The 24,233-nt window shown below is 35.8% G+C and overlaps 1 protein-coding gene across 2 annotated transcripts in view; it reads left to right on the top strand.

The window, feature by feature from the left end:
• The window catches only part of LOC148949065 (uncharacterized), a 79,340-nt gene that overhangs the window by 15,631 nt on the left and 39,476 nt on the right, over nucleotides 1–24,233 (top strand). The window contains exons 2-5 of one of the 2 annotated variants that reach the window (XM_089093129.1): nucleotides 7,653–7,795; nucleotides 11,302–11,359; nucleotides 19,742–19,943; nucleotides 23,471–23,772. In XM_089093129.1, the coding sequence (XP_088949255.1) occupies nucleotides 7,653–7,795; nucleotides 11,302–11,359; nucleotides 19,742–19,943; nucleotides 23,471–23,772 (705 nt within the window). Of the gene's footprint in view, nucleotides 1–7,652; nucleotides 7,796–11,301; nucleotides 11,360–19,738; nucleotides 19,944–23,470; nucleotides 23,773–24,233 lie in introns of both variants that reach the window. The other variant, XM_089093128.1, reaches the window with a different exon arrangement.

Raw genomic sequence — 24,233 nt, 5'->3', positions numbered from 1 at the left:
AGTTTCAGAAAGAAGATTGTATTTTCTATCAGGAGTTCAACAATTGAGTATTAAACATTAAGAAAATCTTATCCAAAAACAGCAAAAAAAAAAAGAATCTGCAAACTTACAATTCAGCTGTAGAAACAATCTGTCGGCTGTCAATTTCAAAATCCAACTGAAGGCTGAAGCTGTATAGTAATGAATGCGTTCTGTAATTCTATTCAACTTGAAAATAAAATTCTTTACTACGAACGATGTTAGAAATAACGATTGGGAAACTACATTCGAAATGATTTAAACTCATTTCATAAAGACGATACTGTTTTTTGTCAACATATGAAGAGCTGTGTATATTGCGATATTTGCAATTGGATATTGCATCTGTCTGGTTTTTATGCAAAGTAACAAAAGAGACGAAAATTAATGAACAAGAGAGCAGTGAAGAATTATGGCATGCAAAGTAATATTTGGCAGGGAAAGTCACTGGTGATAAATCGCTTGGGGTGGCACCGTGATTTTCGGGGATTCGGGGAACCAAATTTTTTTTCGGGGTGACGCTTTGATTTTCGGGGACATACCCAAAAATTCGGGGATAGTGCAAGCCCTGCTTGATTTCTAATCAAGAAAATTGAAATACTAAACCACACGTGAAGGAAAAGCTCCGACTTTGCTGTTGACGCAATAAAGAATCGCCGCAAAATTAATTTAAAGTCGACCGAACGCCGCCGTCTCTGTTGGCGGCGGCGTGCCTGCGGCACGCTGACGGCGTTACGACTCTTCGGCGGCGTACGACCGGGCCGCGCGGGGGCGGCGTGCGGACGATCCGCCGGCGCGGCGCCGGGGTCTAATTATAGCCCTAGAGAGCGGTATTGAACCACATTTTTTCGTAAAGCCTATTGTTTGAAATACAGTCCGTCAGCCGGGTACCCAGAACAATCCTTAAGAAATTTCTCTGGAAAACATCTAGCAAATCTTCATCTGCTTTTCAGAGCGTCCATGCTTCAGAGCCATATTTGACCACTGTCATCACTGTAGCTTCTAATATTCTAATCTTGGTTTGCAGACTTATCTTCCTATTCTTCCAAACTTTTTTCAACTATGAAAAAACACCCTGAGCCTTTGTTATTCTACTTTTAACATCTTCACTGCTACCACCATTTTTACTAATAATACTAGCAAGGTAAGTGAAGCTGCCCACCTGATCAATCTTTTCATTACCCAAAGTTACCTTTTCATCTTCACTTATTCATAGCTTTAGTAACTTAGTTTTCTTAACATTAATTTTCAAACCTATTCTAGCACCCTGAACTCGCAAAACTTCTAAAACTTCATTCATTTTGCTCACACTTTCATCTAGGAGGCTTAAATCATCAGCATAATCTAAGTCCAGGAGACTTTCCTCCCCATTTGATTCTGTGGTCTCCCATTGCCTTTCCTGTGCTCCTTAATACAAATTCCATCAAAATAATCCATATAAAGGGGGATAGAACACAACCCTGCTTACTCCTGATTTAATACAAAACCAGCTGTTAACCTCATTTCCTACCTTAACCGCAGCAGTCTTATTTTCATACAAAGCACTAATCACTTTAATGTATTTGTCTGGTATACCATACAAAGATAAAACCTTTACTAAAGCTCTTCTATCAACAGAGTCGAACGCTTCCTCATAATCTATAAAACTGAGGACCAAAGGTGTTTGAAAACTCAGACACTTCTCAATTATAAGCCTAAGAGTGAAAATTTGGTTGACACATCCTCTACCTTTTCAAAACTGCACTGTTCCTGTCTTAAAACTTTGTCTACGGCATCTCTCAGTCTAAAAAGTATCATATTACTAAGTAATTTACTACCTACAGAGACCAGACTAATGCCTCTATAATTACCACACTCACTCTTATCACCTTTCTTATAATGTGGCTTGATTAAGGTTTTCCTAAAATGGTTAGGTAATTCCCCTGTTTCAAAAATCATATTCGTAATCTTCAGCAACTTATTTCTAACCTCAGAGCCACCATATTTAAAAAAAAACTCATTTATCACCCTATCAGCACCTGGAGCCTTATTATTTTTCAATCCTTTTATTACTGTCACTAATTCCTCCTCACAAAACAAATCTTCCTTCACATCCAAGGTATCACAAACTTTTTCATTTTACTTTATATCTTTTCCTGCAACTCTATATTTGAGCAAAGTCTCAAAATGTTTGGCCCATCTCTCTTTAGTTTTTTCCTTATCTCGAATTGCGGCCCCATTCCTATCTTTCACTGGGCGAAGTCCGGATTGACTACTCCCTCTATTTGTTAACATGCCAGTACAATATTTTACTATTATGCCGTCTAGCTGCATCTTCCAGATCCTCGGCAATTTCATCCATGGCCTCCACTTCACACCTCCTTAGTTCATATTTTAATGCTTTCTCCACTCTCTTTACATTCCTTTTGTTTTCATATGATCTATCGCTCAGATAATTCTTGTACAAGCCCCTTCTCTTTTCTATTAAACATAAAGCTTTTTCACTAATATCCTTAGATGTATTCCTAGCTTTCTTCCCTACGATACGTTCAGTAACTTCACAAATTATTTTTCTAAGATAATTCTAACCATCTTCTACATTATCAAATTTTATACTCTGAAGTTTAGTATTCAACTGTTCCTGGAAAGTTTCTCTCAAATTCTCATCCTGGAGTCTACCAACATCATAACTTCCCGGGAGTAGTTACCCTTCCGAAATTTGAGCTTTAAATTAATCCTTGACACTACCAGATTTTGATCTTTACTTTTAACATCAATAACAGCACTCCTATGTACCCTAGTATCTTGTATTGATCCTGCCAGTCTTCGGTTTACTATAACATAATCAATAAGGTTTGTTGTCTTACCATTACGTGAATACCCTGTTAACTTATGAGCCATTTTATGACCAAACACCGTATTGGTTATAACTAGATTTTTATACCTACAAAATTGCAAAAGTCTGTAGCCATTACTGTTTTCTTTTCCTACACCAAATTTACCTAGGCTAGGATACCATCTATCCCTATTACTACCGACCTGTGCGTTAGAATTCATCTGAGTCACTAGTATCTCCATCAGTCAGTCCTACAGGGGCGTATACTACTGTAATGGACACCCTAAACTTCTTAGTCATAAAATGAGCAATTAGTATTCTATTATTAATACCTTCCCAGCCTAAACAAGACTTAGCAGCTTCCTTATTCATCATGAGCCCTACTCCCTGTCTATGTACCCCATCATTCCTGCCTGAGTAAACAAATTCTATATCACCTAATTTGATGCTTCCTACCCCTGGAATATGAGTTTCTGAAACTCCTAATGAAGCGAGTTCAAATCATCCGAATTCGTCAGTCAAAATTTCAATTCGATGGTCGTTTCTTAACGCCGTGACATTCCAAGTTCTAAATTTCATGTTCTTTAAATCATTGAAATTATTTTCGCCTCAGTAAATGCAATGATCCCGGATACCAGTGCAGGACGGGGATCACATGTCCACTCAAGTCTTCACCAAAGTGCTTAAGCCGACTTAGAACCGGACAGCAATAAGTCCCTGGGACCTCCATGAATGGAGGCTTTATGCCATCCTGGGCCCATCTTGGTCACAACATGGTTTTCAGCACATGGCAATGCTCTTCTATCAACAAGAGTCGAAATCCTGCACAGACAATGTCAAGCCTATTACCTCCGACTCATTATATATTCATGCCTACAAATATTATGCTACTATGGGGAGGCAGCCCATAATAGATAAATTAGCTAGGAAGAGGTTTTTCAGCCCAAAGACGCCCGTCAAAATATACCAAGCCCAGAAGAATTGTCCATTAGTCAGAATCCCGTGCAAATGCTGTGTCATTTACTAGGCTATAATTTCCTTAAGGGGCGCCACTCCTCAAGTGGGAATAGAGTTGATTGCAAGGTCCCCATTCTTGCAGGTACCCCGAAAGGGTCGAGGCAGCCTTTTGCAGAGGCCGTTGTCCACAGATCTGGATCTTCCGCCCTGCTGCAGTTTTCCTCCTATAGAGGATCCTCTCGCGATGGTGTTCTGCATCACCATGCAATTTAAGCCATTACTGGGAGAAGGTTTGTAGCTCATGGGGCGTGTGGACACACCGGTAGGCCCTATTGAGCGTACATTTGAGGGGCCTTCTTCCTCCTCCGCCTGTATTTATGACCCCGGGCGAGGGTGCCTCAGTTTCTATTATGGACTCCCATGGACAAGGTCCCCCCTTGGTCCGTGCCTCCTATGGAGGTACCCTATATATCCGTAGGGTGTTCCCCTGTCGCCACCTGTGGACACGCTGAATGGCCTGGGGGAGGCCAGGAAAATAAGAATGAAATTAAATTAAAAATATTGTGTTTCCTTTAAACACGGAGAATGATATAGTCTTCTGTACGACTTTTTAAACATCAAATTAATATAGAGAAATATGAATAAAGTTATACAGAAGACTTTAAAAGGTAATAAATAAAAAAGTATGGTGGTCCATGTTTTTCATTAAAAAAAAAAGGATATTTAAGAAACCTAAACTCAATGCATAACAAAATAGAGAGCTGCTTAAGATCCTGTGTCAAAGATTAGACAGAATTTTCTAAAATTAGGCTCAAGATTTAATCATGTGGCCATATTAGGCTCCACTGTTGTCTATCAATATATTTAAATTGTGAGTGTTGTGTAAACATAAAACATTCAAGCTAATCATGTACTAGTTAAAAAGATTTTGACAGATCCAATGGTGAAACAATCCACTTTATAGGTGCTTAAATAGATGTTACAAGCTATGTCTGGGACCATCAGGGGAATATATACCTTTGGGGCCCCTTTAAGAGCTCAAGATGCAATTTGCAACATAAGCAATTATTGTATTATGAAAGAGCATAAAAAAGGTATCAAATGAAGCTTTAACTTTCATCCTAGCTAAATTATAGTGCCACCTAGAAATTTACCCGAATTTTGGCTAAAAGGTTTTAAAGACATGCAAATACACTTCCTAAATTTTGAAAAAAAAACAACACTGATATGGCTGAAAATTCTACTCAAATAACAGGAGTTGCATTTTCAGAACCAAAGTCAGAGAAAAAGAAACTGATAGGCTAACTGGAAATTAAGGTAAAGTGTTGCTTTGTCAAAATTTCGGTAGGTATAGACCTGGGTAAAATTCTAGGTAAATTTTCCCAACTGGTAATGCCCCTCTCAAGACTATTCCAGAAATTTATTGACACCAAGGTCATACCAATGGACTGGAAAGTAGCCCATATCTCGTCAACTTAAAGGAGAACACAAGAGCAAAGCTTGCAATTTTCGGCCAATCAGTATTACGTCTGTTGTTGGGAAAATCCTAGAAGGTATTGTCAACACTGCTGTTCTTAGGCACTTGATCACAAATAAGCTTCTGTCAAAACAACAACATGGTTTCTGACCAGACAGATCAGTCAAAACCAATCTGATTGACTCGTATAATCACATAACCGAGCTCCTCAACCTAGGTCTCCTGGTAGATATGGTCTTGCTAGACTTTGCTAAAGCCTTTGATAAAGTCTGTCATCAAAGGCTGCATTTCAAACTGAAGGCAATTGGAATTGAAGAGGGTGTGTTGGACTGGATCAGGTCTTTCCTAAAGGGAAGAAAGCAGCAGGTCAGAGTTTTTGGCAAAGGTGGCAGAGCCTACTTCTCAGAAATAGCAGAGGCCTACAGCAGGGTTCCTCAAGGAACAGTATTAGGACCTACACTCTCCAATGTATTCATTAACGACACTCCAAGAACTGTTACAGGCAAACTTAGCCTGCATGCTGATGACTCGAAGCTCATCTGCCCTGTAGGAACTCAGCAAGGTGTGACCTCAATACAGTCAGATCTTGACAGCTTTGGCAAATAGGCTAAGATATGGTGTTTAATGTAGATAAGTGCAAGGTTCTCCATTTTTGAAGATACAACCCACGATGGCAATACTCGTATGTCAGCAAATGCTGGTGTGAGACAACCACTTTCTAAGAGCACATCTGAAAGAGATCTGGGGGTTGTTGTAGACAAAGACCTTAATTTCAACTGCCACACCCGAGCTGCAGTAGCAAAGGCGAACCAAACTCTTGGTCTCATCAAACGCACAATGACAAGTAGATCCCCAGCAATAACCACAAAACTCTACAAGAGCCTGGTGAGACCAAGATTAAAATTGGGAATGTGTGGTGCCACGCTAATTAATAAAACAGGTGAGATGGCCCTCTTGTCTGTCCAAAGACAGGGGTCTAAATGCATAAAGGGGCTCAAATACAAAGAGTATGCATGCCGACTGCAGTGCCTCAAGCTACCAACTCTAACATATTGTCAGCAAAGAGGTGATATGATAATGACTTACAAACTGCTCCAGTCTGATGACAAAGACTTATTCCAGTCTGCCCAATCATCAAGAACCAGGGGTCATTCAGCGACGCTTTTTCGGAAGCTTGCTAATACAAGTAAGAGGAACCATTTCTTCTCCAACCGCATCATAAGCCTTTGGAAGGATCTGAGCAAAACGACAGTGAGTTCACCATCTGTTGACAGTTTCAAAGCAAATCTCAATAAGGAATGGGAGATCGAACTATGGCTCACGCAAAGGGATGAAGCTGATGTCCCGTGGCGCTATCATCACTAACTGGCGTACACTGGACTCGTCCATGCCGTTAGCAAGTGCGATTTAAGGTAATTTTAAGTTGGCGTTCCAAGCCAAGCAATGTAACAATCAAAATTTTTAGAATTAAAAACATAACACAAGTCAAAATCATTAAGGATGACAGAAACAATAAGAAATATTAGTAAATAATAAAAAGGATTGTCTGAAATACTAGATTAAAAAATAGAGCTCAAAAATTGAAACTTACAAAAGCTGGAGCCCAAGAAACATCTCAAATGGGCCAAAAACAAAAATGGCAATACAATGTTTCGATTCAAGACCTCTCGAAGACCTGGTTCAAGATCAGGAATTACTAAGGTGAAACTTATTTGAAACTTCTCAGTAACAGTTCGATTGGAAAGTAAGCTGGAATTGCAGTGGAAGCTAAGCGGGGAATTAGGTTCTAATGTGGTTACGAAATTGGTAGAAAATATCCTCAGTGCAGGAATTGGGTGTGGTGGACCTAGCAAAACACAAGCCAAAACACAAGCAAATTTGTTGTTTTTAAGCATTACACAAGTAGTGCTTATACATTGGCTGGCAAACCAGTCATTTTATTCCCACTCCCCCACATTTTTAGTTTTCATTGTGGCTAATAGTTTTTTTTTGTCTTTTCAAGAAATATTGGTGGTGCCATAAATGACAATGATATGTAACAAGATCTAATAACTTAACCTTTTTTTGAAGATGATTGATGCTCCTGGCAGAGGAGTTTTAAAGATGATATTTTTACTGCATATTTTCTGTGAGAAATTGTTCTAGCTTTTATATTTAGTAACCAAAATTTAGGGTTTCATGTTCTCTTAAACTCTGCCATGGCTACACTTGGAGTAATTACGTTTTGTAGCAATCTATGCTATAATATTTGTCTATTCAAATTGGGGCTTTGTTGTAAAGAAACGTTTTTTTATATGCATAAATTAAGTATATTAGTTTTCAATGTTAAAAGTAATTTTTGTCTTTTTATATCATTTCTGAACATGTTTATACTTTCTGTTTCAGCTCTTCACAAATGAATCTGAAATCATGGACCTTGTTAATGAATTTGGTGATTTTAACAATATATTATTAAATGATTTATTTGATGGAGAAGATGAAGGTAGTGAAGATGGCCTTTCATGGAATGAACTTGAAGATTTTGCAAGGTACTCTTTATTCCAAAACCCTGTAAGGTAATTAACAAAAACCTATTGCGACATGAAGCTGTCTGAGGCCAACCGAGCAGGAAAGATCCCTGTTAGGATCTGGCATGCTTGTTAGGACATAGGACAGTTATGCTTGAACCATACTTCTCATGAAGTTTTAACACATTAAAAAAGAATTATAGGCTTGGCTTTCCAATTCTTCCTAGATGAAACACCTTGCTAGAGGAGGTGTATCTAGAAGACACATGAAAGTGGATTGGTAGAAAGACTTCAGTTTGTTTTTGTCCAAAACTAACTGCTCAAGCTCTGCCATATAGCAAGTGGTACAGTATCTATAAGTACTACCTTGAAGATATAGGTTTTGCTTAAGGAGCATTGCTTCTGAAAGGGCCTGCCAGTTTGTCTGCTTTTCAGCTACCCTACTAACCATACATTTAAGCTTAAGATTTCCTCAGTTTTTCATTGCTGTCAAATTGTAGTATCAAGAGAAGGATAACTAAAACCTATTCCCCCTTCTTAACCTGGTGAAGAGGATCTTGAATAAAAATTAGACTAAATATTTATGTTTTGAGTTTCTAATCATCTTCCCCTGAAAACATAATTCCTGGACTTTTGTGAGGGTTTATTTTCCCTTCCTAAAAGTGGCTTCCCTTAAAGGAGAATTTAGGAAAAATTAGAAAGAATGGCCTAAAACACTTTTTTCGTTTCAGGGCCTCCTTGTTTCACCTATTATAGTTAAATCACCTGTATTCTCACTTACAGCTCACCCTTACATTACATAAACCCCGTTCGTCAGCCTGGGCCTACAATTTACATTTGACTGTCATAAGTTGCTTTGTTACCCAGGCTGCCTGTAAAAAGAATAACCATTTTTACAACATACTCGCACGAAATCTGCAATCCTTTTGTGATTTGGTAGAGTTTTAAGGCTCATCCGTCCATCAGTCAAATAAGAGGGTCTACTTGCAAGATGTGCTTCGAACTGCAAAACACCTTCCAACAGATAATATTGCAACAGTGCAACGTAATTAAATGTTTTCCCCTCTTCAATAATTTTGATTTACTGTTTGTTAACTTTTTTTCGTCGTGGAATATTTTTTCCCTTTTTATTTAAAGACGAAATATTAACATGGGAGAGGGAATTGTTTTTATTTTTAAATCATGACTAGTTCAAATAAATAACACCTGTGATGCCAATCATTGCAAAAATAAGCAGTGTAGTGTTTAAGGACCTTTAATGAGCCTAAATGGAACAATTATGGCTGATTTGATGCTTTGGAGATTCATTCATGGCTTTGCTTAGACATTATGATAATTATTACAAGTATACTTGTCTGTAGACTATATTGCACACATGCCTGGTTCCTAGTGGTGGTAGGACAGTAAAGGCTTTGATCTCTCTTGCGCCCAGGGTAAAATATTGATTAGCCCCCTCCCCCTCCACTATCTCCCATAAATTTTGTAGCCAAAATTTAACAAAATTTTCATTTATTATCAAAGTTTGAACACAAAATGTAATAAAAACTTTAGAATTAATTAAATTTGCTCTACTTACTTTTATTTTCAAAGAAATACTTACGAAGATATGGGAAAAATGAAGATTTCGGATTTAATTTGCTTATATTTACTATCAAATGCACCTTCTACTTTATGATAATAAAAATAAAATTACAAAATGATTATAACCATTAAAATATTTATATAACATTTTCTCCCCTAAAATATCTGCAACTGGTACAAGTATCCCCTCTGCCCCCCCCCTAAAACCGCCGCTGTGGTAGGGATCAGATGACTTCTCATCTAGGAGAAGAGGGGCTGCCTACTTAGAAAAAAGTGCTTGTCAGGCCAGTCTTTCCTGTAGTTCTTTATATTGATATCAGCCCCCTCCCCCTTCTATGTTTGTAATATGCATTGTGTATTTATTTGTATTTTATTTGATCTTGAAAACGGAAATTGACTTTCATTAAAAGAAGTATTCACTAGAAGGACTACTTCTATGTAATGAGGTCAGACAGTAATCAATGACTCCGCCGACAAGATTCTGCAAAGGAAAAGGAATTTTGTGCGATTGAGTTGTACAATATGTGATCTATGGCAGCCCTCGGTAAGAAATGCTAAAGCGGAGAGGGGGGGGGGGCTAAAATACAGAGCATTAGCTAGTATGGATGCGTGGATGCTCAGATTATTGATGAGGATATTGCTCCTTTTTCTTTGTGATTAAATCTCCAGTCTCCAGACCAAACCCAATGTTCTCTAGCTTATCCTTCTATTTTTAACTGACTAAATTTGTTTATATTTTGCTGAGAATTTCTTATGGATGAATTGTTGTGCTCCATTAATCCAAAAGTTAGAAAAATTCTTTATTTAAAAGGGTGGGGTTTGGGGGATTTGGTTTGATGTCAGCAAAGGTTTTGGAAAGAAGGAAATCTACATAAATTAATCGAATGCAAAATAGTGCATTTCGAGGATAATTTGTAAAGCCTGAAAATCAGCATTTCTGATTCATAACCAATGCCTCCTTACAGAGTAACTATTAAACAGTGAAGCCATCATACATAGTTCTTATTTACAGTAAAAATATACTACTACTACTAACAACTCAACGCAGCACCAAGCTGCCCGAGGCCAACAGTGCCACACACGCTCCTTCTCTATCCCAATCTATTCAAAGCCTCCCTCTTGATACCCTCCCAGGAAGTTCCCATTTTCCTTAATCTTTCCTTAAGACATCCTCCCACCCAACAGAGGACGACCTGCTTTCTGTTTAGCCCTAGACGGTTGGCCAAAAAAGCCAGTCGTTGGCAATCTGTCATTCTTCCTCTGCAGAACGTGTCCATGTAAAATATAAACGTGGAAAACAGTCCGTCCACTATATATTGCCTGTCTTTTATTAAGTTTGCTCAAATTGCTGACAGCCACATCTTCATTGATATGTATTTTGAGTTTGGGGAATATGCTTAAACTCGTTTGAGCATGGGAATTACTCGAAATGAACAAAACACTGAAAATGACTGAAGCATTCTCTTTGACAATTTGGGCAATAGTCTATATATAGTAAAAGAAAAACTAAATTGGCTTTACTTATGGCTTGTGGACAGCTCAATTTCTTTATGATTTTTCTTCAACAAGTCTAGATTTCTAATCAAATTAGAATTTGTGATAAAATTTTATCCACAGCTTTTGCCTGGTTTTCTGGTTGTTCTTTTTTTTCATGTTTTATACCAAAGACTTGACCTATACATACATAAGGACGTATGCACTCCTTTAAAAAACAATCTTTGTTTTTTCATTAACTATTTTTTAATCTATTTGACAATTGAATTTTAATCATAATTTTACAGAAGAACCATTTATAAAAAATTACAAAAATTCCCAAATGGAATAGCCTATTTTTTACATGGCTTGTGAACATCTCAACTGATTAAATTTTATAAATTAAATCTAGCTTCTTATTTGCTTTTATTGTGACTATTTTTCAAATAGTACTATTTTTTTTCCATTTTTAGTGGTCTACTAGATGGCTCGAATGGAGATGATTGGGATTTTATCTCAGATCCTTCTATGGTAATATTTTTTTCAATTAACTAGTTTTAAGTTTTTTTTACTTTTATGTTATTTTTGTATTCTAACTAAAGAACGAAATGATTAAAAAAAAAACTGAAAATCAGTTCATCATTGATATTATTTCTTAGGAATCCTACTATTTACAAAAAATGTTACCAAGACAGACAGACTAACTTGGACAGACGTTTTTGGTGTGGTGAGAAATTTCTGAAGAAGACATTTCGGTTTAATGTTCAGTTTTATGTCAATTTCATTTCATGTCGTAGTTATTTGTGCTTTAGTTCTTTTTTAGAATTGTTTGACACGTATTCAAGAATTGCATAACTGTTTCCTATTATATATATACATATGTGTGCATATGTGTATATTTATGTATATATATATAAACGTATATATATAAACGTCTCCTATATTGCATATGCGGATGATCTTCTGCTTGTTAGCAGGTCAAATTTCACATTAATGAAGTCTGTGCTACTAGTATCGCGGCTGTATGGGGAAATTGGATTAAGCCTCAACACTGATAAATGCGAATATTTAGTGTTTAATTCAAAATCTTCAGCAACGCCGCTTGATTGCGGCGTATTTTCTGTAAAAAGAGTTGAATCTTTCCGATGGTTTGGGATCAATATTTGCAAATCGCTTACTTTATTTCGTTTCCGGGCATTGAGTGATATTAAAGATAAGCTGAAACTGGGGTATGCCAAAATTGTCCCCAACAGGGGAAAGTTTAACAAAAAAGCATCGCCTCAATTCTCCCCGAATTTTTATGACCACGCAGTTTGTTCCCAGCTGGCCTTCACATCCTGTTTCGGCCAGGGGATATTAGCGATATTAGAATTATGTATTTTAGATATTGCAAGTTTTTATTGTATCTACCTCGCAGATACAGTAATACAAAAGATGATGAGGATTTTTGACGCTCCTGATTTTTTACAGTGTTGTGTGAGACCAATGATCATTCTTCAGGTGAAAATTGTTTAGTAGGGGGTATTTAACATGCCCATTATCCGGTGTGTAACCTTGATGTGTTTTGTAGTTTATTGGTGGTGGGGTTGTATACATGTATCTTTGTGTTTTTTTTTGTTTTTTTTTTGTTTGTTTATTTATTTATTTCTCTATCTTCGTTCTTTTCTAACAATACATTTCGTGGTATCTTGTAAAGACCAAAATAATAATATTTATATATATATATATATATATATATATATATATATATATATATATATATATATATATATATATATATATATATATATATATATATATATATATATATATATATATATATATATATATATATATATATATATATATATATATATATATATATATATATATATATATATATATATATATATATATATATATGATTCTTGAGTGTATTGCTCTGTAGAGGCCTCCCCCAGGCCACTCAGCGTATCCCCAGATGGCGATAGGGGAACGCCCTACAGTTACGTAGGGTACCTCCATAGGAGGCACGGACCAAGGGGAGGGGGACATTGTCCCTGGGGATTCATAATAGAAACAGGAGTACCCTCGCCCGGGGCGGTAAATACAGGTGGAGGAGGAAAAAGATCCCTCACATGTACACCCAACGGGGCCCACCGGCGTGTGCACATGTCCCGTGAGTTACAAATCTCCCAGTAATGGGTTAAATTGCATGGTGACTTAGAACACCATCGCGGGAGTATCCTCTAAAGGAGGACAACTGCGACAGGGCATAAGATCCAGATATATGGACATCAGCCTCTGCAAAAAGGTGCCTTGACCCTTTCGGCGTAGACTTGAGAAGATATGTTGGTCCCCATCCTGCACTGGTATCCGGGGCTATTGCTTTTCCTGAAGCCAAAATAATTTCAATGATTTAAAGAACATGAAAATTGAAACTTGGAATTACGACATAAAAAAAAAATATCTATCATATCGACATTTTGACTAACGAATGTAGACGATCCGAATTGGACTTATTAGAAGTTTCAAAAACTCATATCCCAGGGATAGGAAGCATGAAATTAGGCGATATAGAATTTGTTTACTCAGGCAGCAATGATGGGATACATAGACAAGGAGTAGGGCTCATGAAGAATAAGGAAGCTGCTATATCTTGTTTGGGTTGAAAAGGTATTAATAATAAAATACTAATCCCCCATTTTGTGACTAAAAATTTCAGAGTATCAGTTATAGTAGTATAATTCCCCTGTTGAACCGACTGATGAAGATACTAGTTAATCAGATGAATTTTACTAACAATTATAGGAGTAAATAGACAAGGTCCCAGGTAGATATATGGTGTTTTTACTAGGATATTTTAACGTCCAGGTCGGTAGAAATAGGAATAGATGGTATCCTAGCCTAGGTAAATTCGATGTAGGAAAAGAAAAGAATAATGGCTACAAGTTTTTGCAATTTTGTTGGTATAACAATCTAGTTGTAACCAATACGGTGTTTGGTCATAAAATGGCCCATAAGTTAACATGGTATTCAAATAATGGAAAGACAACAAACCTTATTGATTATTTTCCTGTAAACCGAATACTGGCATGATTAATACAAGGTACTACGGTGTATAGGAGTGCTATTATTGGTGTTAAAAGTAAAGTTCACCATCTAGTAGTGTCTAGAGTTAATTTAAAGCTGAAATTTCGGAAGCGTAACTGCCCCCTGTGAAGTTATGATGCTGGTAGACTCTAGGATGAGAATTTGAGAGAAACTTTCCTGGAACGGTTGAATACTAAACTGAAGAGTTTAAACTAAACTGAAGTGTATAGGAGTGCTATTATTGGTGTTAAAAGTAAAGTTCACCATCTAGTAGTGTCTAGAGTTAATTTAAAGCTGAAATTTCGGAATCGTAACTGCCCCCTGTGAAGTTATGATGCTGGTAGACTCTAGGATGAGAATTTGAGAGAAACTTTCCAGGAACAGTTGAATACTAAATTGAAGAGTTTAAAATTCGACAATGTGGATGATGGGTAGAATAACTTTAGAAAGACAATGTGTGAAGTTGTTGATGGCTTCTTAGGGAAGAAAGTTAGGAGCGCAGCAAGGGATATTAGTGAAACAGCTTTACGTTTCATAGAGAAGAGAAGAATTATCTGAGATATAGATCATATGAAAACAAAAGGAATGTAAAAGACGTAGAGAAAAAATTAAAATATTAACTTAGGAGGTGTGAAGTGGAGGCCATGGATAAAATTGCCAGGATCTGGAAGATGCAGCTAGATGGCATAATAGTAAAATATTGTACTTGCATGTTAATAAATTGAGTAGGAGTAGTCAATCCGGACTTGTGCCAGTTAAAGATAGGAACGAGGCCACGATTAGTGACAAGTAAAGAGTTAAAGAGAGATGGGCAGAACATTTTGAGAATGTGCTAAACCGAGATATAGTTGCAGCAAAAGATACAGCGGAAAATGAAAAAATTTGTGGTACCTTGGATGTGAAAGAAGATTTGTTTTGTGAGGAAGAATCAGCGACAGTCCTAAAAAGATTAACAAACAATAAGGATCCAGTTGCTGATAGTGTGATAAATGAGTTTCTTTAATATGGTGGCCCTGTGGTTAGAAATAAGTTACTAAAAATTATGAATATGATTTTTGAAAAAGGGGAAGTACCTAGCCGTTTTCGGAAAATCTTAATTAAATCATTGTATAAGAAAGGTGATGAGAGTGAGTGTGGTAATTATCGAGGCATTATTCTGGTCTGTAGGTAGTAAATTAATTAGTAATGTGATACTTTTTAGACTGAGAGATACTGTAGACAATGTTATGAGAGAAGAACAGTACGATTTTAGAAAAGGTAGAGGATGGGTCGACCAAATTTTCACTCTTAGGTTAATAATTGAGAAGTGCCTGAATTGTCAAACGCCTTTAGTAGTCAGTTTTATAGATTATGAGCAAGCGTTCGATTCTGTTGATAGGAGAGCTTTAGCGAAGGTCGTATCCTTTTATGGTATTCCAGACAAATATATTAAAGTGATTAGTGCTATGCACAAGAGTAACACTACTTCGGTTAAGGTAGAAAATGAGGTTAGCAGCTGGTTTCGTATCAAATCAGGAGTTAAGCAGGGTTGTGTTCTATCTCCCTTTATATGGATCGTTTTGATGGATTTTGTCTTAAGAAGCACAGGAATAGCAATGGCAGACCACGGAAGCAAATGGGGAGGAAAAAACTCTCCTGGACTCAGATTATGCGGATGATTTAAGCATCCTAGATGAAAGTGTGAGCAAAATTAATGAACTTTTAGAGGTTTTGCGAGTTCAGGGTGCTAGAATAGGGTTGAAAATTAATGTAAAGATGACTAAGTCACTAAGGCTAGGAATAAGTGCAAACTTCAAACCAAGATTAAAATATTGGAAACCATAGTAATGACAGTGGTCAAATATGTCTCTAAAGCATGGGCACTCCAAAAAGCGGATAAACATTTGCCAGATGTTTTCCGGAGAAGTTGCCTACGGATTGTTCTGGGTACCTGGTTGACTGACCGTATTTCAAACAGTAGGCTGTATGAAAAATGTGGTTCAATCTTGCTTTCTTGGGCTATAATAAAAGAAAAGTTGAAATGGCTTGGGCAGGTTGTGTGGATGAAGGATGACAGATTGCGAAGATTGTCCTTTTCGGCCAGCCGTCTAGGGCTAAACGGAAGGCAGGTCGTCCTCGTTGGGGGTGGGAGGGTTTCATTATGAAAGATTTAAAACGTTATTTTTCATTATGAAAGATAAATAAAAGTTCAAATAGGGATAAAATCCTTTTAATAGACAGTGATGATGATAACAGTGATAGAAATTCACAAAATACTAAATATTTCGGTCACATATGCAGTGACCGTCATCAGTAGTAAAACTGATGACTGGTATTCATCATACCAGTATTTTGGTATGATCTGGTATACGGTCACTGAAATGGGAACTTCCTGGGAGGGTGTAAGGGAGAGGCTCTGAATAGATTAGGATGGAGGAGGAGCGTGCGTAGCTTTGTTGGCCTCAGGCGGCTTGGTGCTGCGGTGAGCTTGTTAGTAGTAGTAGTAGTAATGTATGTACTGTAAATGTATTATATAGTTTTAACTGTCCTTGGTACTTTAAAGGCTTACTGAAGGCCATTCGAGTATTACACAGTAAGATTTTAACTAGTGCTTGGTTAATGTATATACCTCTTTAAAAGTACTGGCCAATCAAAAAGTACCAAATTTATCAAGCATTTGGGTCTTTGGCAATCAACAGACTGTTAGTGTTTATATTTTTATGGACGAATAGTGTTGTCACTTTGCTTTATTTATTTGATTATATATATATATATATATATATATATATATATATATATATATATATATATATATATATATATATATATATATATATATATATATATATATATATATATATATATATATATATATATATATATATATATATTATATATATATATATATATATATATATATATATATATACATTTATGTTTATACATACCATCACTAAATTGTAATAACCATTACTTAGAACAACATACAAAAATTAAGAAAGCAAATTTTTTTCTCCGTGGATAGTACCATTTTAAAAGTACCATCACCATTATAATACAAGAACATCAAAGGGAAAAAGATGGGGATTATTAAAACTACACAGTTTTATAGCGCAAAGTATGATATTCAGAATAAACAAGCTGAAATGATGATTGGAAGATCCGAATTTGTTTATTTTCCGAATAATTTCAGTGCATAAAGATAGACTTGTATATAGTACATAGTCCAAACCGTTATTTTATACGATTTGCTAGTGACTATATAAAATGTTGTAAAGGAAATTTCAAAGGAATCAGTGAGTAGAAGCTTCAACTATTCGTCAGGAAATATTTTCTGCTACTTATTATTTCCTACTTGTTTGGTCAGCCAAAAAATGACCACGAACATCTAATTAAAAACAGTTTTTTTCCCTGGTCTCATCCTAAGTCTATTTATACATCAAAACTACCATTTTCGTTGTTTTCCTTTTGCTGTTTTAAAATTATGAAGTTCATAGCGCGATCACACATTTTCATCAGTGTTGATACACAAAACCGTGAAAATAATTCCAAATAATCCCAATCAGTTAGTTAAATTTGACAACACTTTTCGTCCATAAAAATTTAAATATTAACAATCTTTTGATTCCTAGAGACAAGTTCACTTCAAAAGGAAAGCTTCTCTATGCTAATAGGAAAAACCTTTTTTTTTGTGCCCACTGCCACCAAAAAGTACATAACTGCATATAAAGGTCTTTTTTGTTAAAAATTACTTAAAAATGAAAAAAGAATTTTTTTTATTTTATTTTTTAGGATATATATGATTAATTTGCACTTAATCTTTCAAACAATCTGAAAGATGTTTGATTTATGTTTTATGCGTAGAAGATTGTCTTTGCTCATATGAATAAGTTCTTAGAATAGTGTAACTGGGGATGATAATGAGGAAAAGGGGGGCTAGTAGGATCTACTCTGCACGAAGTTGCTGAAGTTAAGTATAGTCAATTAAAGGCCCATTGGATCCAAAGATGGTTGTTACATTTCGTGCATTGCCGTGGCATAATTGGAAGTGAAAAGCGTCTCTGAGTCGGGAACATCGTTTAATAGAAAAATCGTCTTATCATACAAAAATAATAATATACTGGACTAAGATCATCCACTAGACATTTCCAAGGTATTAGCTGTAAGGTGGCCGGCGTTTACCCCCCCCCCCCCGGTGTTTACCCCCCGGCGATTACCCCCGCCCCCGGAAAATACCCACCGTGGAAAATAAGGCTTTTCAAATTTGAGAATTTTATTGGAGTTTTTTTTTTTATTTCCGTAGGGGGAAGGAATTTCGGTACTTGTGTATTATGCATGGACCACTCACTCCAGTTTACGCTGTGTAAAACTCGAGAACAAACCCGTTTCTTCGTTAGTTTATTTCATCTTAGCATGAGACAAGAAAAAGACAAGTGACAGAATAGATGGGAAATATATAATTTGAGCTATATATTTGCACTTAGGAGGGGGGGGGGGGGTTGGTAGTGGAGGTAAAGTATTTGGACAGTTTGAAGTTAGAAAACAATTCCTTCTAGTTATGGCCACTAAAAAACTACAGAAGAAATAGCGAGGTATCTCGAGATTTTGTTAACTAAAAAAAAAAAAAAAAAAAAAAAAAAAAAAAAAAAAAAAAAAATTCCAGTATTAAGTACATGTAATGTTTCATTTTAAGCGTTTTTCACAAGTATTGTGTGTTTTTTTTCAATGACCGTTTTTCTAAGTATTAAGTACTATTATTAGGTTAAAGTAGTGTTTCATTTAAGTGTTTTATGATGATCGCTGATCAAAATTTATGTCATTTGTACCTTATTTGTGCCTTTTATTTATGTTATTTTACTATGTTCATGGCCGTATAGTTTGGCTTTAAAATACAATTCTCTATCGATCTATCTAATATGCAGGATAATTGTACCAAACACATTTAGCATGCACACCCGCTATACTTTACCCCCCCCCCCCTTATATGAAAATCTATAGCCCAAATTTATTTCTAAATTAACGAAAAAACTGGCGTGTTCTCGAATTTTAGTACCAAAATTCGTTCCTCTACGAAAAAATTAATAAATAAAATAAAATTCTCAAATTTGGAAAGCCTTAATTTCCACGGGGGGGGGGGGGTGTACGCCTAGAACCTAGCTGTACCTATTTGAGGCGAGGAAGCCGAGATTCTTTCAAAGTTTATTTTATGATTTTAGTTTTAAAATTTTATTGATGAGATTTTTTGGGTACGTTAATTTTGTTTTTATTTGTTTTATATTGTATTTCGCTGATGACGGCTGTTGCTTATATGGCCGAAATATCCACTTAGGTTGAGACCACTGTTATTCAGTGTATTCAAGCATTTTCTCGTTATCCTCTCTTGTTTTGTAAAATTACTTATTACATTCAAGTTCTTACAATCAATCAAGTTGCATTGAGCTGAAAAACTACTTTCTTGTTCACTAAATGCTCTAACAAAGACACAGACTGGAATATCAATAATGAATTGATTTCTTCCAATACTTTGTGCTGGCAACAGTGATTGATGCAATTTTTTTATTTTATAAGTTCACTTTTAGTTATGGGGTTGTATCAACTACTGACAAGTTGCGAGGCAATATTTTGGCTGCCTCAGTAAGTTTCAGCCTTGTTTTCAAAACCCAACTATTCTTTAATTTTACAATAAAGATAAAAGACACACACAAAAATATATAATTTTAGATTGGTAATTCATATCAGGTGGCGCGTATAGATGATGAATTGATTTTTAAGGAAGCCTCAGTAGCCGTTTCAAGTTCTACTGCCGTCATCGCTAAATAGAGATGCGCATTTTCATATATTATATAAATTCTCTTTTAGAAGGTGGGAGACACTGCTCTTAATGGAATGGCAACGGATGCATGGTTGCCAATAAATAATAATGATTCTCCCTGTCTTAATAACAGTATTCTGGTACCGGAAAATCAGTCAACAGTTGAGAATACTACTGATACAGTAAGACCATCATTGAAGCCAAAATTCACAACTTTTAGTTCTGCAGCTACTGATTCTAAAGTCAAAACAGGTAAGAATTGTTCTTTTCTCCCACTCAATGCCAGATAGCTGGTGTTCAGGAGGCAGGATTAGTGGAATTCACCAAACAAAAGACTGAAATCTTTTCTTCTCAGTGCTCAAATAAGTGGCTTCTCGTATTCAGAAAAGCTTTCTTGGGAATCATGGATTTAGTAATAATAGTAATTTATTTTTACCCTCTTAGCAAACATTAAAAATGCTGATTGAGAAGTAAAAAAAAAAAAAAAAAAAAAAAAAAAAAACACATAATGTGCTTATTGGTTATCTTGAATCACTCACCCCCCCCCCTCTTCTCAGTAAAGGTACTGATAATCTTCATATGTGTATACCAAGAAGAAAAAATTGGGGAAACAATGTTAAAATGCACGGAAGTTCCGTGTTTGATTCTGAATTACACCTGCTCAGGAGCACCAGTCCCCCCCCCCCCAAAAAAAAAAATTAGTCTTCGCTATAAGATTGTGCTGCGCACACAACCAGAGTTGATGACTTCTGAGGTCTGGAAAGAAATGATTTTAGGTTTTATGAACGATGGCACCCAGCATGATATTTGAAGCTATGGACAAGGTTTTAAAAGAGATCGTGAAACTCTCAAAACCATTTGGTGGTGATTGATATCTTATTTGTGGAAAATTTTTGTCAAAACAATTACTATTATTCAAATATTCCCCTCCCCCGTTGTATTTTCCACAAATGCGTCCGATACAAATTTTTAGATTGCCATTTGTTCAAAAATAATACAAAGATCATATAACACGGTATTTGGGGTTGACATAATCCTCCAGAGTCCTGTGGTAAGGGTTGTTAAGCTATGCCTCAGGGGCATATAAGTTTTTTATGGAAAGTATTGTCGTGGAACTTTAGAAGAGGCTCAATTGATTGGACATGTATAGTTCTAGTTCCTTTTTAAGAGTCAAATATAATGGAGAGCAACTAGCTCTCCATTATATTCGCGAATCCGTCGTAAAAAATAAAGGAAGCCCAAAGTTGAAAATTTGATTGAAAATGGGTCCTATTGCTTTGATGCAGTTAATCTTATTCTGGGAAAATTATCAAACAACAAAAGTACGAAGAACAATAGGGAAATCTTTTTGCAAGACAGTGGAGATAATTTGAATGAATATTTCGGCCCTATGTCCAAGGGCCGTCCTTAGCAAGACAAAAATATATAAAAGAAAAAAGACTCACAACAACATGCGACCAATAAAACCAAAAATTAAAAATTTTTCAAAGCAGTCCTAGCATCCTTACTTCAGCGAAGTTCAACCAGGACTAATAAAAAGTAAGGTAAAAACAAGGCGATTCATTGAGATGAAACAAAAATAATTTAAAAAAACGTTCTTTTTGTTAATCCAGCCTTTTTGGCAGCTAACCTCAAAGGTCTTTTTGTGACCGGTTCTGTGTTAATGTCTATTGGTTTTTTAAAATATTTTGTAAGATCATTTTTAATTAAATTTGTGTATAGAGCATTTAGTGTATATTCCCCAAAGTCCCTATTTAAGGAAATATTATTATTAATCTTAAGTCTGATTTCAATTGATTCTCGGACTACCTGCTTTATGCCTAGGCCATTGCTAATAAGGGCGGATTCATCAAAAAGTATATTGTGGCTAGGATTTTCAAAAATATGGCTGCCTAATGCAAAACCAGATGAAACAGCGGAAATATTAGAATTTAGAGCTTTGACTATATCATCTTTATGCTGTTGTATGCGCTTTTCTAAATGCTGGTGTGTTCTACCTACATAATATTTGCCACAATCGCATGGTATTTTTTAGACCCCCTCTTTGGCGAGTAACTGGGGTTTTATCTTTACCAGAATTTAGAAAATTTATGATTCTAAAATTACTTGTGAAAACTATACACAGATTATTTGTTGTGCAATCTTTTTAAAGATTTGTAGTGATTTTCGGAATGTAGGGGAGGTAAATTATGTTTAAGGGTTTGTCAGAAATCTCACATGGTAAACTATCATTAATTTTACGGGAATGTCTTTTCAGTCTACAGTTAATTACACTATTAATAAATAAAGTAGGATTCCCATTTCCAAAAAGTATGTCCTTGATAAAGTTTAATTCTGCTGTGATGTGGGAATCAGAACAAATGTGTAGGGCACGATCGACGAGGGATATTACGACTGCTCTTTTAACTTGGGGGGGGGGGGGGGGTTTGATTTAGAATGCAAATATCTATTATTTTGTGTTGATTTTCTATAAATAGTAAAATTGAGTTTATCGAAGCTACGAATAACTAACACGTCCAGGAATGGGATTAGGTTTATATGTATTTATTTCTAACCCGCAAATGAACATTATAAATGACACACTGTGGAGTGATGAAAAATAAGAAAAAAAATAACAATATTTTTATGAAAGACAAAATATAGAAAACAGTTTAACCGATATCACGATAGAAAAGGCAAACCAGGGGGTCAGTAGCAGAAACTACATTAATAGTATTCATAATCATATCGGTAGCCATCTTAGCCAGTTGCATGTAAGCGTCAGTAACACCATAACGGGAAATACTATTTCTATTCTTAAAACAGCCAAGTAATTATACCAAATATTTACAGTATCTAAACTAACCATTTCTACATTTCCTTAAATCTTTTTTTCTCTGTAGATGGTAGAATCTTCCCAAGAATTGGCCCGAAGACTCACTTTTTTCCAGATAGGAAATTTACTCATGGAGAACAAAAAAATATTATAAAGCAGAGCTACACCCTTCTGGTTGTATCCCCCTCTATTTGGAGATATCTTACCATATGACACTCGAATATTTTCTAATGCCCTAGTAACCAAGCTAGCGCTGCAACCAAGAGGATAATGAAATCGAACCAAGGTTTAGTGGAGATATTAAAGAGTAGCCCATTCCTGTAAAAAAAAAGGGGGGGGGGGACTTTGATACATCATTTGATGTGTTGTCTGGAAGGCACAAATTTCAAATGAAATATTGTGGCTACGATGACTATGTTGGTGTGGTTTGCTGCTGTTAAACAGCCCATCTTTGTCCCCCTCCAAAAAAAGGAAAACGTGAAAATAGCAGCTAAAATGACCACCATTTCACACGCGACTATGTTTCAGGGCTGCTGGTCCCCAAGAAGACTAAAATTATATACTAAATTAAATATTTGGCAAAGATTCAAAACTAACGGGATGTCTGTCAGGGCCGAAGAACCTTTTAAGGGACCTCTTCCCAAGATATATAATGGCTCGAAGACTCCCAACCTCTCTAAAAAAAAGGAATTATTGATATTAAAGTTCACTTTTTCAGCACTTTGACTCCTCCCTCCTCTTCTAAGTAATAGTTTCACCCCAAAAAATGTTTCTAAGGTTATTATTATTCTTGTTCTGCTGGTTAAGCATTTGTGGATCGAAATGTCAATAAATCAGTTGTATTCTTCGCCAATTTTTTTTTTTATCAATTCTGTTTGGCAGTTTTTACATAATTTTGATTACTTTTTCACTGTTGTCATATAAATGAAAATCCATCGAAGCTCTTACATGATCCTTTTTTTAGTGTCATCTAGAAAATCTTACATAAAACCCACAGCAGTCAATTTATGTCCTGCTATGCATACGCCCAAAATAGTAACGTCTGCAGAACTTAAAATTATGGGCGCAAGGAACAACAGGTTTCGTCATGTGAATTCTTCCAAGTTTCAAAATGATGAGCCAAAACTTACAATTATTGAAAAAGGCGCTAAGTCGGCAGTTGTCCTCAAGAAGATGATGGTGAAGCGTGGACACTCATTGCTCAGATTGCCAATAAAGAATGCTGTGAATCATACCCGGTTTAAGCTCGAACCTCCAATTGCTCAGGTATTCAATTTTCGATTTTTAATATTGTTTTATTTAATTTACTAAAGCGATATAATGATAAGGTCGCTAATAATGATAATACGTCTTATGTAGTACTCTTTTTTGCTTGAACTGGCTTTATTGAAACTTGGTACTGTCATAGGAAGACTCCAAACAGTTTGACTCAAATCCCATTAGACAGGCTAGACCAAGTTAACTATGCAGAACACTGAAGAATTGTTTTTATGCTTTTGGTCGAGTTATGAATAAAGACATGATACTAACAACCTTCAGCTAAAACCAAAAAATAAGTATATATAAAGAAAAAGATAATGGTAACACAATTGTCGTAACTCAGCCCAATGAAATTAATTTTATGTAGTGGAAATTATAGCGTATTAATGATACCGCATTACAATACATTTTTAGTCAATGTCCAAGAAAATTAAAAGCATAAAAACACTTATCGTAAAATCTATTTA

Source organism: Artemia sp. Qi Xiang Cuo, chromosome 8 (genome assembly GCF_049724085.1).
Source record: "Artemia sp. Qi Xiang Cuo chromosome 8, ASM4972408v1, whole genome shotgun sequence".
Classification (NCBI taxonomy): Eukaryota; Metazoa; Arthropoda; class Branchiopoda; order Anostraca; family Artemiidae; genus Artemia; species Artemia sp. Qi Xiang Cuo.
The sequence above is the reverse complement of the archived record's forward strand: the minus strand, read 5'-3'. Positions and strand labels throughout refer to the sequence as shown.